This window comes from Lagenorhynchus albirostris, chromosome 1 (genome assembly GCF_949774975.1).
Source record: "Lagenorhynchus albirostris chromosome 1, mLagAlb1.1, whole genome shotgun sequence".
NCBI classification, from domain to species: domain Eukaryota; kingdom Metazoa; phylum Chordata; class Mammalia; order Artiodactyla; family Delphinidae; genus Lagenorhynchus; species Lagenorhynchus albirostris.
Window position 1 is genome coordinate 147,711,911 of NC_083095.1, and position 16,015 is coordinate 147,727,925.

Here is a 16,015-nt window from a genome sequence, read left to right on the forward strand (position 1 = left end):
CCAGAGGGAAAACACAGAAATAAAACCGAAAGGAGAATAACTAGAACCAGACACAGCAATAATAATAGCTCGTGGCCACTGTACATGGCTATGTCACCCCTCCCACACACACATCCCCATAAGCACACGCACCAGGTTAAACCCCATCATCACTGCTGGATGATGTCTGAGCTGGTATTCAAACTCAGAAGATCTGTGCCCCGAGTCTGTGACTCTGACCCACTGTCCAGTGCCCCCAACACTTCCCATCCTAGCACAAACAAGGTCATCTGTGTTGGGCAGCACAGAGTATACCGAAGAGACTGCTGAGGGGCTGGCCCAAGCCCACAGAGCTGCCCGGAGGCAGAGGGGTGAACCCTCAGTGCATCCCATTCACAGCACACCTGCTGGGAAGCTACACGGCTGATCCTCAGCATATAACACAGAGTTCTAGAAACATCCAGCCTGTCCCCCAATCACAGCTGCAATGAGGAGAATGTTCCTCTCTAGGTCTAATACAAGAGCATCCTTTCCTTTTTAAAGAAGAAATATATAATCATAGAAATGGTACAACCTTTAAAATCAGCCTACTAAATCACAAGAGGCAAACAGGACCCAAATCAGAGGTGCCTGACATTTGAATGTTTTGGTAGCAGTTTCGTAATTTATTAAACCCCTATTGCATGGCCAACTTTTCACACTAGTGGGAGATCTTTAAAAATTTTTGTCTAAACCATTCCTTTCAAATAGGAAAATGACTTATCCAATGCATTCTTCCTATAATCTGCAAAAGTACCTGTCCCTGCTCTAAAAACAGCTGTCCCAGTCTACCTGGGCTGGGATTAGAGAACCGTTTGCTGGATGAATGGGTCACGAAGTGTAATTGCCTAAAACTCACATCAAGAAGACGACCATGAACCCTCAGCCCTCTGGCCTACAGCTGAAGTGATATGTACGCCCTAGTGATGTTGCAGTGAACTCCTGCAGTGGACTTTTCTTTCCCTTTTGCAGTATTGAAATGTGGCCACCAGAGGGCATCAGCAACCTAGTATGCTAGTGCACAGCAGGACACTATGCAACCACCCTTCACATCAACCGAAAACACAGGGTTTCAATGAAAGGGCTGTTGTTTTCCAGGAATTAATGCTCCGGGATTTAAGCTTTGAGTGGTGCATTTTTTCCAAGACAAGAGGCCTGCCCATGTCACGTGGTGCTCATGCCAGGCCTAGAAAACAGGGCTGCTGGCATTAGCAATACCAGTTCGAGGACACCAAAATATTTTCTTGGCCGCATTCCCTTTCATGGGACACTGAGCCAGGGTTCAACACTCTCTATATGTCAACCAAACTGTGAAGCAGTTAGACTTAAAATGAATTGGTTCTTTTTTTGTTATTGAGCTGTATGAGCTGCTTGTAAATTTTGGAGATTAATCCTTTGTCAGTTGCTTCATTTGCAAATATTTTCTCCCATTTAATTCAAAAAGAGTCATGTACCAAAATGTTCATTGCAGCTCTATTTACAATAACCAGGAGATGGAAGCAATCTAAGTGTCCATCATCGGATGAATGGATAAAGAAGATGTGGCTCATATATACAATGGAATATTACTCAGCCAGAAAAAGAAACGAAATTGAGTTATTTGTAGTGAGGTGGATGGACCTAGAGTCTGTCATACAGAGTGAAGTAAGTCAGAAAGAGAAAGACAAATACCGTATGCTAACACATATATATGGAATCTAAGAAAAAAAAATGTCATGAAGAACCTACAGGTAAGATGGGAATAAAGACACAGACCTACTAGAGAATGGACTTGAGGACATGGGGAGGGGGAAGGGTAAGCTGTGACAAAGTGAGAGAGTGGCATGGACATATATACACTACCAAACATAAAATAGATAGCTAGTGGGAAGCAGCCACATGGCACAGGGAGATCAGCTCCATGCTTTGTGACCACCTAGAGGGGTGGGATAGGAAGGGTGGGAGGGAGGGAGACGCAAGAGGGAAGAGATATGGGAACATATGTATATGTATAACTGATTCACTTTGTTATAAAGCAGAAACTAACACACCATTGTAAAGCAATTATACTCCAATAAAGATGTAAATCAATAAATCAATAAATCAATAAATAAAATGAATTGGTCCTACCACATTCCTTCTGCTTTACCAATCTCGAAATTATGGACCCCCAAGAGTTAACCAGACAATGGCTCAGACGGAGAACTTAATACAGGTGTCTGGTTTGGTCAAAAACAATACAGTCTGTAGAACCTCCCAGAAAAAGAGTGGGAAGGAAACGGAAAATATAAAGGAGTAAAAGGAAGAAGCTGGGATGAGGGAGAGGAGTGGAAAGATAGAGCAAAGGAAAATTAGGTGACAGAAAAGGAGGGAATGTGTGACCAGCAGACAGGCAACAGGGAATAACCGGGACAGAGCAGAGAGACAGGGAGGGCTCGGGTTTTCTCCTAGAGATGGCTTGGGAAGATGGGCTTCAGGAAGTGCCTGGGCATTTTACAGCATCCAAGTAAGGCTCATTCCTAGAAAGACCACTGTAGCAACCCAAGTTGCCCAGCAAAGGAAAAAAAAAAAAAAAAGAGGCTGTTTAGCACAGAACTCTCCAACAGTGGGTCAAGTCTAGTCAAAGCTGAAGGACTACACACCAGGGAATTGAAGAGAAATTCCTGAGGAACTGGAAAATGACCTGTAAGAGGCAATCTTCTCAACGTGGCCACACTTCCAGAGGGACCTCATCAAAACCTCTCAGTGCTCCATGATACTGGTCTTACATCCACAGTGACTCATAGATAGACAGGCATGATCATGACAGCGAGGTGAGTTACTGCTTAGTCACTCACTAACTCCAGTTCTTTTTCATGAGCTGTGGGTTTTGCTGGGTATACTCAGTGTGTACACACACACACACACACACACACACACACACACACACACACACACACACATTCCCCTATCTATTCTGTACAAGGAATAGAGGAGTTGACAGCTAAAGACCCTGGGATGCTCTGGGTGGCGACTACATAATAGTACGTTCCTGACACCATCGCTAGACCTGTACATTGTTTAGAATTAGCAACTTCCTAGTATAACAAACTTTACCAAATCTCCCAGAAAATCTCAAAATCACAACTTGATAGTCTACTTAACAAACCAGCCCTGTGTCTGAGCCAGAGAAGTGAGAGATTTAGATAAAATGTTCACAGCACTCTTTACACCAGGGAAAGCCATCGTCCAGCCCCTAGCTGATGGATTCATAACCCTGTGAGAAGTTGGGGGGATCCCTGTTTCTGAGAGGCTCTCCTCCTTCTTTCTGGATGGGCCGAGTGACAAAGTTTCCAGTCCTCAATCACAAACCCTAAAAGGGCCTTTGAACATCCTTTCTTTAGGTATGTCAGAAACATCTTTTCCTGAGAGAGATATGATGACTTTTCACTTTACTGCCCAGTGAAAATATAGGGGGGAAAAATGACTTTTTACTACCCAACATCTCTAGATTTTTCTGCATTATTTTATGTCACATTACTGAGATGTTTTCCAGATACTTCATTTGAAAACATGAGCTTCACAACTTGATCACTTCCTCATTAGCTTATACCTTCTTATTTTAAATAAAGATGTACTTGGCTACTCTAAAAAGCAGCTTCTCCAAGAGAAAATCCAAAATCAGATCATGATATTCTAGACTGAGGTCAGCAAATTTTGGACATGGGTAAAATCCAGCCTCGTGCCTGTTTTTAGAAATAAAGTTGTACTGGAGCCTGGTCACGTCCACTGGCTTACATATTATCTATGGCTGTTTGGTCACTAGACCAGCAGAGTAACTGTCACTAAGTTTATGGACCTATGCCCCATAAACTCTAAAATATTCATTTCTGTCCCTGTACAGAAAAGGTTTGCCAACCCATGTTCTAGATGGAATGTTACCTACGCAGCAATGATTATGTAATAATCCAAAGAAAATGGTGACCTCTTCCCTCAGCAGGGAATGATTCATGAAAAAATTTTTTTTCTCCCTAAAAATTCACAAAGAGTGATGGCACAATTGGGTTAAATATCCTGGAGCAGGTCCTCTGTAGTCAACGGTGCAACACATTTCAACAACACTTTGAAGGCATCCCTGTCATAAGTGAAATCAATATTTGATCAAATTGATTATATTTTAGACAAATATAAAATACATGATTGAATATATGTAAAATAAAACATAAATCAACTCCTATGCTGAAGACAGGGCATAAAGAGAGAGCACAAGGGTACTGACAAATTAACCCAAACTAAGAGCCAAGTGTCCAAGGTCACTGATGGGAAAGCTGACACGGATCACAGGAACCAGCTCTGCAGTGGGAGTCAGGATCATGGGCCAAGTTCATTATCATTATTCATTAATTACCATAACACGCACACTATCATTTGTTGACTATTTTCTCTATGTACGGCACTATGTTATATACACTTTCTTTTTTTCAGTTCTTACAACTACATTATAAGGCAAGCTACATCATGCCCATTTTGCAGATGGGTAAGTTCCACTTGAGAGTGAGTGAGTCGCCATCGGAAATCACAAGCCAAGAAGTAGATTGTCATGTCTCATTCCTCCTCTTGTCCCCCAGAACCACCTATTCTGGTGAGTCCTGCCTCAGCCACTGCCTCCCTGCAAGTCCCTGGTCAAGTCACTTAGTCTCTGTATTTCAATCACCTGAATTAGGACTTCTGTTAAATGGGTTGCTTGTATGTAAGTCTTTTTTCTGGACTCTATCACTAGGTCCCAGTCGAGTACCAGTGTGATGCTCATCTCACTGAAGGGACTGAATAAACGCTTGCTGAGTCAAGGTGTGCGTGAAGGAACTCTGTTCCCCCCTGGGAAGATGTTTTCCCTTTCACGATAGTCTTTAATACTCCTTGCCTTTAAGTCCGGCACTTAAGTTGGGTTTCCCTAATGAAGAACTAAAATGTATTAAAAGCATTCTATGTATAAACCTCCAGTACGGCACAGTAGGGCATACGAAGATGAATAAAACGGTTACCCAGCTAATATAGCACTAATAGTAACAGGGATGACCAGGCATTTATCCAATTGAGGGTAAAGGTGTATGGTTTATAGAGGTAAAATTTTCATAGGACCGAGATGACAGGGAGCTTATGTCCGTGAAAAATATAAAAGACTAGATAGAAATGCCATGTGAATAGATCTTGAAGGATATTTAGTACTGAAACTATCGGCTATCGATCCCATATCCAGAGAATCGGAGAACATGTGATACAGCATAGTGTAAATTCATAGATAATTCACAAGTCCTTTTATATTTGGTACTTTGGCACATCACACCGTTCTCTGTACCTAATTATGTTAATGAGGTGAATACCACGTTAAATTATGTTCAGAGAATACAACTTGAGTAAGAGTGCAAACGCATAATGAGGTCCGGCCCCAAGAGAAGAAAACGCTGTGTCTAATCGGGAATTGAAACTCTCCCTACCAGGAGAAGCACGTGTTTCTGCTCAAGTGCTCCCACCCAGTGTCTAGAGCAGTGGTCCTCACAAGGTGGTTCCTGGACCAGCTGCATCGTGATCACTTGGGAACTTGTCAGAAATGTAAGTTCTCGGGCCACACCCCAGACCTACTGAATCAGAACCTCTGGGGGTGGGCAATGTGTATTTTCATAAGCCCTCTAGGTTGTTCTGATACTCACTCAAATTTGAGAACTACTGGCCGAAAGGACTGTGCTGGATAAAATTCTGAGGGTGGGCTGGGCTCCATAGAAAGTATTGGCATAGCGATAAGCCATGTCAGTCCGGGGCAAAAGAGGCAAGCACAGGCGCCAGTGACTATGATCCCTGCACAGATCAACAGTGGACACCAAACATGCCCTGATCACTACCTTAATACTTGTGAAAATCGAGCAGTCCTGAACACAGTCACAGTAAGGAAGGCACACCACACTGCAAAGTCCAAAAGAAGCACTTGCTGAGAGGGGGATGTTTTCTTAATAGATAATGATTAATCTTCCCAATAAATAAAAGAGACAGGAACAATGTTACTGGTTGTAAAAGATATAGGTGCTGAAACAGGTTATGATCTAGATGGCTTACTAGGTATTTATCCTTGGATTATATCAGGTTGACACAAGATAAAGCCAAATGTCATATGATGCTTAACTCGGATGAAACTACAAAGAGAGAGATGGTATTGACGGGATTAGAGCACAGATTACAGTCTCTCCTTTGGCCCTGAAGCAGCGAGGTGTGGAGTAGCACACAAAAACCCTATTGTTTCGGTCATTTTCTGATGTAGGCAATGGCTCCCCCGTCATCTGCCAAGTTTACTGACTGTCTCCTGAGTATCTGTTGTAAGGGTACTGGTGTGATATATCAAGGGTGGTGTGGCCAGATCACTCACATCAATTAGGGATAAATAATCAGAACAGATGGCAAAACTGGAAAAGGGGCAGCTGGTCCTGGAAGAGGTCCAAGGCCTAGGCACAGCCCCGAAGTTACACACTATATTGGAGCTTTCCAAAAATTTACAACAGGACGTGTATTTTAAAGGTTTAGAGCACTTTCTTTCCAGTAGAGTTAAATGTGCTCTCTGTGGAACACAGTTCCAATCTCCAGATAAACTGTTCCAAATCGAGCTCCATAATGATCATCATTTGACAGAAGCATCCACTGGACACTGCAGGTTCTGAGCAAGAGTCAGGATATTTGTGGGCAGGCACCTCACTCTAGTTTATGATCGTGTCCCTCAGATGTGATTTCAGGTACAAAATTGCTATCTGCCCCAAATCATTCAAAATAACCTGAAGAGAGCCATCTATTAAGATGCAGACATTTATAATAATAGTACACAATGACAGTACACAAGAAGTTGCACAACTGATGGATAAGAAATTATAACTTTGACAGAAAACACTATTTACCAACAAGTAGAAAGTGAAATTTGTTCACCATTTTGAAAGCCTGAGAAATTACGAAAAGACAGAGAGAGAGAGAGAGAGAGACAGACAGAAAAGAGAAAGATAGTAATTTTGTTTTTAGAAAGTGGGTATATGCAGATCTAAAAGATGGAAGTCGGTGAGATCAGATTGATGGAAGAACCCACAGTCCAAAACAGAGCAGTAGAAAGTCACAGCAGAAAACGTTTCAGGGGCAGAGGTGGGCCAAGAGGATAGGATGGCAGGTGAACCAGGGATGCTCCAGCTTGGAGGCAGTGGATACAGGAAGCAGAAGATGGCCTGAGCAAGTACCACGGTGACTGCTTGGCACAGCACACACAGAGCAGCTGGATGGCCCAGCACTGCCCTGTCCCTTTGGTGCCGAGCAGTGACCAGCAAAGGCACTTGCAAGCAGGAAACGTGAGCATGGGCAGGAAGCCATTGAGGAAGGTTTTCCATGACGGGGCATCACCAGGAGCCGGCCTGAACGACTGGCTCTCCCTGTCTGGCTGCATGTCCCAACCCTGCTTATGCTCAGTGAAGTCAGGACACAGTAAGTAAAAACAGCATCCTTAGACGGCAACAGGGACACACAAATAAAAAGAGGAGCGGAAAACACAACCCAAGGATATCCGAGGGAGAAAGCACCAAACGGGAGATTTTCAACGTATACTTAATGCTCTCAAAGCTGACGGCAACCTCTCATGCATGAAATAGCCTGTTCTAAAAATGAGAAAAAAAAAAATGCCAACTCAAAAGATGAACAGAATATCACAATGGTCATAACAACTGACGAGAAAACAGTGAGCTGGAAGGCCCGGCTGAGGAATTCTTCCTGAAAAAAAAAAGTAATGGCAAGAATGAGGAAGAAGAAGTAGACACAGAAGTACACAGAAGACAAATGGAAGGGAGACCCATCCTCCGTTTCACAGTTTTTCCAAAACAAAGTAGAGAGGAACTAGCAGGACAGACTGGCAAAGACCTGGAGAAAGACACAAAATTGTTTAGAATAAAAAGGTCCCACCTACTAAAAGAAATAAATGAAAAGAGACAACAAAGGAAAAACAGATATATTTACCTGTAATGAGATGTAAAACCTCAGAAGGACAAAAGAGGCCATAAAAATGAGGGGTAAACAGCAGACTGGCGAAGAAAAATTGCAACACCCAACAAACAAATGAATGCTGAAAATTTTAAAGACTCACAAAAATTTAGAAGGAAAAGCTCGATGGAAAACTGGGCAAAGGATACAGAGAGCCATTCACAGGAGAGGAACTACAAAGGGCCATGTTCATCACCATCATAATCCACGAAGCACGACTTAAAACAAGTGGACACTTGACCTAGAAGATTGCCAAAAACTAAGCAGAGTGATAAAAGGAAATATTCAATGGCGACAAGGTAGGGAACACATAACCATAGTGTAGGAGAGGACATACCCTGTACCTTTTAGGGGGCCATGTACCAGTATCTCTTACATTTGAAAATGTGCATCTTCAGGATCCTGTAATTGCATTTCTAGGTTCTGTCCTGAGCTGCTCACAATAGTTAACTTTTATTAAGTGCTAGAAGCCCAACAAAGTTTAAGTCACTACCTTCAATCCTCCTAAAAGCCTATAAGGTAGGTCATTACTAATGTTCTTGTTTTACAGATGGGGAACCTCAGTCACAGGGGGATCCAGGAGCATTTCTTAAATCAAATAGCAATAAATGGAAAAAACTGAGCCCAGGCAGTCTGGCTCCACTGTCTGCTCTTAAACATACACTATTTTTAATCTAAGATATATTCCTATCTGTGTATGGAGCCATACACAGTATGTTTATTACAGCATCATTTATATGGCTGATAAAGTAAGAAAAAACTATCATCAGCAGAGAAACAGATACTTAACACAGCATACTATGGAATACTATTAGTATTTAAAAGAAGGGAGATATAGTTATGTGGAAAAGCATGGAAAATCTTTAATTCATATCGTAAAGTTTAAAAAAAGTTAGTGCAGAATATGGAATATGCAGAATAATACTGCAGAATAACGATATTAAGATATCACTTTAATTAAGAAATATACGTGTGTGTCAATGCACAGAAAGAGGTAGCAAAGGTGAACAGATCAATCACATATGTTATAACATCATAACAGATGTTACCCAGAGGGAGGGGAGTCCAGTGGGATTTCAGGGCAGGAAGGAGGGTGGTTCAAAGGGCATTTCCATCTATGCGTATGTTTGCTAACTTAGATCAAGAATGTATTTACATATTTCTCATGGATAATTAAACTAGGATTAAGGAAACATTTTCTTTAGCAGTTGTTATATACCAGCCATAAAGCACTTACAGCGATCTTATTTCATTCTACAATAACTTTATGTGATCATCAATATTTGATTATTATTAATCATAAAAAAAGGACAGTAAGATTCCATGTGTTTCAATAACTCAATGCAAATACCTTGATACCTGGAGAAGCTCAGATTTGAGCTCCAGTCTAGCACCAGCCATGCTGAGATGGAAAAAGGTGACTAGCAAGGTTGACAGGAGAGTTGAGGGGAAGAGGTCTGCAGGCTACCAAGGGCGCCCAGAGCCAGGCCTTACCACAGCGATCCCGGACCACCAGGTTCCGGCCTTCTTTCAGGTGGATGGTGAGGAGGTAGGCGAAAGGGTTGGGCAGGTTACTCAAGCCGTCGCCGGCTTCCCCGAGAGTCTGCACAGAGGGAGAAGCCATTGAAGTCAGTTGTCTTAGGCCCAAGAAACAGAATGTCGGAAACACTTCTTCATTTAAGGAAAAAAGATGATCACTGTAATGGCGAATCTGTGAGTGTCATCCTCCACTCCCACCCACCCATGTCGATGACATGGTTACACTGTTTTTTATCCTTCTCCCCAGTGGGATTCTATGAGAATTCATGACAATAGCTTCACAGTATTAACTTCCCAAGAAGAAGCAGGTAAGTTGCATGCCGACATCTGACATCCCCCTAAACTCACCCATGCCCTGCAGGATCCTTATCCTACAGCTCCCAGTGGAGGACCCAGAGAGGATATACAATGCAGAAGTCCAGCTATGGAGCGGGGTCCCACGAGCCTGGTCCACACCTCTCAGCTCGGATGTGCGATGTCTCCCTCCTCTTCTCCCCTCAGCCCACAAACCCCCATCAGTTCAGGTACACCTCCTGCACATGTAACAAAAACACTCCCATTCACAACTACTCAGCTGATCACCTACTAATCCATGTCCAGCCAACAAGAGCCCCACACCTGGGTCCATATGGGAGACACTTCCTCTCTGCTCTCCTGCCTGTGGCATATTTTTCTTTCACTCCCTGGTCCCCATTATAGTGTTTCCTACACTTACTCACACAGTCTCACCTCCCACCAAGTTCACTTTTCCTCTCCAGGAATGCATCAACTCCTACAAGCCACAACATCAAATTCAGTTTCTGAATATTTCTTAAACGAATCCAATTCAAGTTTTGAAAAGAGCAAATTTGTGTCATTTGGGAGAAAAAGTACAAATAAAATGATTTATTGTTCATTTATTTGAATTTCAATGAATCGATCTGTGGCTAAGTCACTCTCCACAGCGTTCTTTTGAAAGTTCCTCGTCCACATTTCAAAGCACATCAAAATGGCTTTGTCTCCTGTACCATCTCACTCAATTTCATGGCTCTGTATTTTTAGAAGAATCTATCCCACTCTGACAAATCAATAGACACTGAATTCATCTTTTCCAGACACAATTTGAAAGGCCTGTCTTGTGGGTGGTAACAGTTCGGGATCCTTTAGAAATAAAAGAGGCAAAGATCCAAACATTTGATAAGAAATATTTATAGCATTTACTTTAGTATTTGTTTTTAAGGAATGTCACTTACAGATAGCTCTTTGAAACGTTGGGATGTCAGAGAAGCATTCAGATCACCACTTCCACAGAGCTTCTGTAAACAAGAAGAAAAAATAATAATAACCCTGCTTTTAAAAAACCAAAAGAGTATCAACCTACAAGGATATCCTTTATCGGGTGTTTCCCTTTGAAGCTGCCATTTGCATAGTCAAATGCAGGCTGCCTTCCGGAGTGTGTGGCAAGTCTCGGCAGTAAAAGGCTGACTCACTGGAGTCCATCTGGTTGCAGCCTCTGCCCTCTTAGTCATTGATCAGCATGTGGATAAGGCCGACTCCGCTCTCCTGAAGGGCCGCTGAGGCATCCGTAGTTCATCCAGGTCATTAGCGTGTCAGCAACTTTGTCCCAGGGGAGGCAGTGTGAGCAGCAGGGCCATCCTGCCAGGTCCCTCCATCGAGGACCTGCCTGGTCCCCCAGCCGTCAAAGAGAAAAGGGCTATCAGGTACCAGAGACCGGAGTTTATCAGTCTAGTAGGACACATTTCAAATGTGACCACAAAGACCTTCCTCCAACCATAACCTCATGGGTCTAGCAACTGTACAAGAGCCAACCAAAGAGTAAGGAAATGCAACTTCTCAACAAATGATCTCAGACTGGGGGGTGTCTATGTTTCCTACTTAAATATGCCTCTGACAACCTAGGAAATGATGCCACCAGGCACTGAAGTGAGCGCGGTTCGGCAGTTAGTATGGGACGCAGTAAACATTTGCATTCTATCAGGTTTTATATGTACCAATGTGGGGTCCAGAGGAGCTCTGGGATTTTATGAAGGTTCTGGGTTAGATGTGAGGATAGCTACCTGCATGGAAAGGCAAAGTGGAAGGGAAGGGATTAAAAGGTCTCCCAGCATTTTAGGGATGTTCCCGTTTGTCGGACACATTAGCCAGGGCTGCTTTCCTGTGGGAAAACATGAGATTTCTCCCTCCAAACAAGGCTGAGTAACTCTGAAGTTATGAAATTTAGATACAGGCAGCAGGCCTGCAGAGATTGCTTAGATGACCATGAAGCTTTGAGGGGGCGAAGATGGGGAACAGATGCACTGTGGTCATTGGTCCTTCCCACCCACAGCAAAGATCAGGGAGATTGTGGCGCAATTCAGAGATCCTGCTTGGATGGAAGGCAGGTTGCCTTCCAAGACATTCTCTGTCTCTCTCTCTCTCTCCCTGTCTCTCTATCAAGTGGAGTTCAGGCAGCAACAGAACCTGGATTCTACAACAATAGGGCATTTCTTCAGGCCCTAAGAGGGCTGACAAAGGGCTGCAAACAAGCAGGGCTCTTTGGTCTACCCCCTCTGCATGCAGTGACACCAAGAAATGCTGCAGCGAGGCAGAAACGAGCCCTGATCACAAGTCGGCGTGGAGCCTCCCAAGCCCTCACCAGGGAGCAGAGAAGCCCTATGGCTGTTTGTATCTGTGCTTCTCCCATCACATCTGCCCCTTTCTCCCAGTCCCAGCTCGAATGTCCCTTTACTGTGAATACATTTCATTCAATTCAAATTCACACAGGACCCAGGGTGATTTCAGACACTTGGATCTTTCTCTAAGGACCCCAGCACTTCAGTCACTGGTGCCCCCTGGCTCTGGAAGGATCACCACTGCCCAGCTGGGCAAAGAGCCCTCACTCTCAATGTGGGCTCGACCTGACAGCAGACAAGGAAGGAGGCAGCTGGGCCTCTGTTGGTCACCTTCCCGTCCATTTCCCGGTGGGTACCTCCTACTTGTGTTATGTGTAAAATGACACCTGGGGGAGTGGGACAGGACGGCCTGAAGACCGCTCTATGACGACAATCAAATCTTACTCAACTCTCCCAATTTCAAAAGATTTCTCCTCATGCCTTTTACACTATTACTCTCCTCATGATTATCTCCTGGAAGCTCAGCGATTCCTCTTCTGCCTGATCTGCAAAACCCAAAATACTTCGATCAGGTCTTCATGTGTAGAACCAACAAGTAACATCAGCTGTCTGATCTTCTGCAGCCTGATCACCCCGTTAGTGTCTCCAGTTTTATGAAACGAATCAACGTTCCACTTAACCAATCCTGTTTGAAGGCAGTTCTGTAAAACTGCCAGTGTTGGGATCAGAATTCCTGTTTAAAGTGCATGGTCCCGTATCTTCTACTGTCACCTTCTGCTGTCAAACAGAAGAGTGAATGTTTCTTAAAAACCATCACTCCTCAGACCAACACACCATACACACCCTCCCAAGGGAGCCTCCCTGTACTTAATGATCACGTTCATTCAGTGACAAAATAAGCCCACATCACCACCATCATTTACACACTATCAAAAATGAACACGGAGCTTTTATTCAAATACTCAATAAGTCTTCCACTTAGAACAACGTGGAAATTAAATGTGAAGAATGACATTAATTCAACATTATGGCTCGTTTTACTCACAGAAGTCACAGAACTTAAAGTTATGATTCCCACAGCCGCCGTAACTGTCACACGCCGTGTATACACACCGAGGAAGGAAAGTGATCACCATAAAGATGCCAGGAAAGGCTACAGCAGTACAGGAGTACCGGGTTACAGCTGCTGGGGGACACATAACTTTGAGTATTCCTGACACTCTGCATGGAACTGAAGGTATTATTCACTGAGTAGAAGTTGCATTATTTTCAGCTTCTTTGTAAACCTAGTAACTACATCACTGAATTTTTCATTAAAAAAGTACAATTAGTATTTTTCTTACAGGAATCCCTGGTATCTGTCATCATGAGATTTTTTTTTTTTGATGTTCTCAACAAGCAAAATCAAGCACTCTAATTTTTCTTTTTAAATTTTACTTTAAAAAATTAATACACAGTGAAATTGACTTTTTACGTGTGTACAATGAGATGACTTTTTTACACGTGTATATATTTGTGTAACTACCACCACTATTGGGGCATAAAACAGTTCCCCCAGAAAACTCCTGCATGCAATCCTACTGTTATCATATTGTTCCCTCACCCCTAATCCATGGCAGTCATTGACCTGTCCTCACCCTATAGCTTCATCTTTTTCCATAATGTCATATAAATGGAATACATGCAAACTTGACACTGGCTGACATCTTTCACTTGGCCCAATGCCTTTGAAATCCATTCAAGTTGGCAACTGTATAAATAGTTCTTTTTTTTTAATTACTGAATAGTATTCCATCATTATGAGTGTACCATAGTTTGTTTATCCATTAAGCACTGCTTTTAACCATTTTAAACAAATGTTTCCAAGGACGTACTCAGGAAAAGACAAATAATCTTGAATATCATCAATGCTGAGAAGTCTTAATATGACAAAACTCTCTAATTATACACAAACATTCAGAAAGTCAGCATTAACATGTTGGCATGAGGCTAGTCATCTCTCACACAACTCTCACTGTTACCTTTTAGATAAGTGGGATTTGTGTGTGTGTCTGTGTGTGGGTGTGTGTGTATGTATTTAATGACAGCAAATTTATATTGCTATTTCCATTTTATCTTGCTAAGGTGAAATTCATGGGAAGGTATGTAAATACATACAAGGTAATACATACAAGACTACAAATGTATTAACATGAGGAGATACCAGAATGGATGGGTCAATTATTTAAAACAAAAAGAAAATCTCCTCTAGCCACCAAGGATCTTAAGAACAAGACACTGATGTGAAAAAACATTTTCTTTTGTGTACACTAAATGTGATCTTGTACAAATATCACCTCCCACGTGGCCGTCTGAAGGATCTCAGCACGAAGAATTCACAGGAAGTTAAATAATAAGTGATGTAAACAATCACTGGCTGTTTAAACTTTACTGGAAGAAGACATAAACCCACATGCAGGAAAGCTAAATAAGAGTAACACATTGGCTGAGAAGATCACTTAAGATTTTCTTTGGGAAATACTCTATTCAAGTACATGAGTATAGCAAATGATATATATTGATGATACATATTTAGTTAATTACTTAACCCACATCTATTTCTAAGAATGTGAATACTCAGGAAGAGCATACTCACAAACACAAATACCTACAGGGGAAAGGAAGCAGCAAAAGGAGCAAAGGGGCTCAGATGGCTAGACAGACCATTAAGCGATGCTTGGATACAGTGATAGAAGTAAAACAACTCACATGACAATCAGAGGTCAAAATTAGAACGCCCCTTCAGAAAAATTCAGGTCTACCAAATGGCTGAGTTTACTCGTAATCAAATTTTTTTCAATACATCTTTATTGGAGTATAATTGTTTCACAATGCTGTGTTAGTTTCTGTTATACAACAATGTGAATAAGGCATATGTATACATACATCCCCATATCCCCTCCCTCTTTTTTTTTTTTTTTTTTTTTTTTTTTTTTTGGTGGTACGTGGGCCTCTCACTGTTGTGGCCTCTCCCGCTGCAGAGCACAGCCTCCAGACGCGCAGGCCCAGCGGCCATGGCTCACGGGCCCAGCCGCTCCGCGACATGTGGGATCTTCCCGGACCGGGGCACGAACCCGTGTCCCCTGCATCGGCAGGTGTACTCTCAAACACTGCGCCACCAGGGAAGCCCTATCCCCTCCCTCTTGAGCCTCCCGCCCACCCTCCCTATCCCACCCCTCTAGGTGGTCACAAAGCACCGAGCTGATCTCCCTGTGCTACGCGGCTGCTTCCCACCAGCTACCTATTTTACATTTGCGAGTGTATATATGTCAGTGCTCCTCTCACTTTGCTGCAGCTTCCACCTCCCCCACCGTGTCCTCAAGTCCATTCTCTATGTCTGTGTCTTTATTCCTGTCCTGCTCCTAGGTTCATCAGAACCATTTTTTTTTTTACATTCCACATATATGTGTTAGCATATGGTATTTGTTATTCTCTCTCTGACTTACTTCACTCTGTATGACAGTCTCTAGGTCCATCCACCTCACTACAAATAACTCAATTTCGTTTCTTTTTATGGCTGAGTAATATTCCATTGTGTATATGTGCCACATCTTCTTTACCCATTCATCTGTCAATGGACACTTAGGCTGCTTCCATGTCCTGGCTATTGTAAAGAGTGCTGCAATGAACATTGTGACACATGTCTCTTTTTGAATTATGGCATTCGTAGGGTATATGCCCAGTAGTGGGATTGCTGGGTCATATGGTAGTTCTATTTTTAGTTTCTTAAGGAACCTCCATACTGTTCTCCATAGTGGCTGTATCAATTTACATTCCCACAACAGTGCAAGAGGGTT

At 42.7% G+C, this 16,015-nt stretch overlaps 1 protein-coding gene across 2 annotated transcripts in view; it reads right to left on the minus strand.

Annotated features, from left to right (window-relative positions):
- Positions 1–16,015, minus strand: part of MCTP2 (multiple C2 and transmembrane domain containing 2) — a 190,683-nt gene that overhangs the window by 158,711 nt on the left and 15,957 nt on the right. For both annotated transcript variants that reach the window (XM_060170522.1, XM_060170520.1), the window contains exons 2-3: positions 10,800–10,862; positions 9,523–9,631 (exon numbers count right to left, since the gene is read on the minus strand). In XM_060170522.1, coding sequence (XP_060026505.1) covers positions 9,523–9,631; positions 10,800–10,862 — 172 coding nt within the window. The remainder of the gene's footprint in view (positions 1–9,522; positions 9,632–10,799; positions 10,863–16,015) is intronic.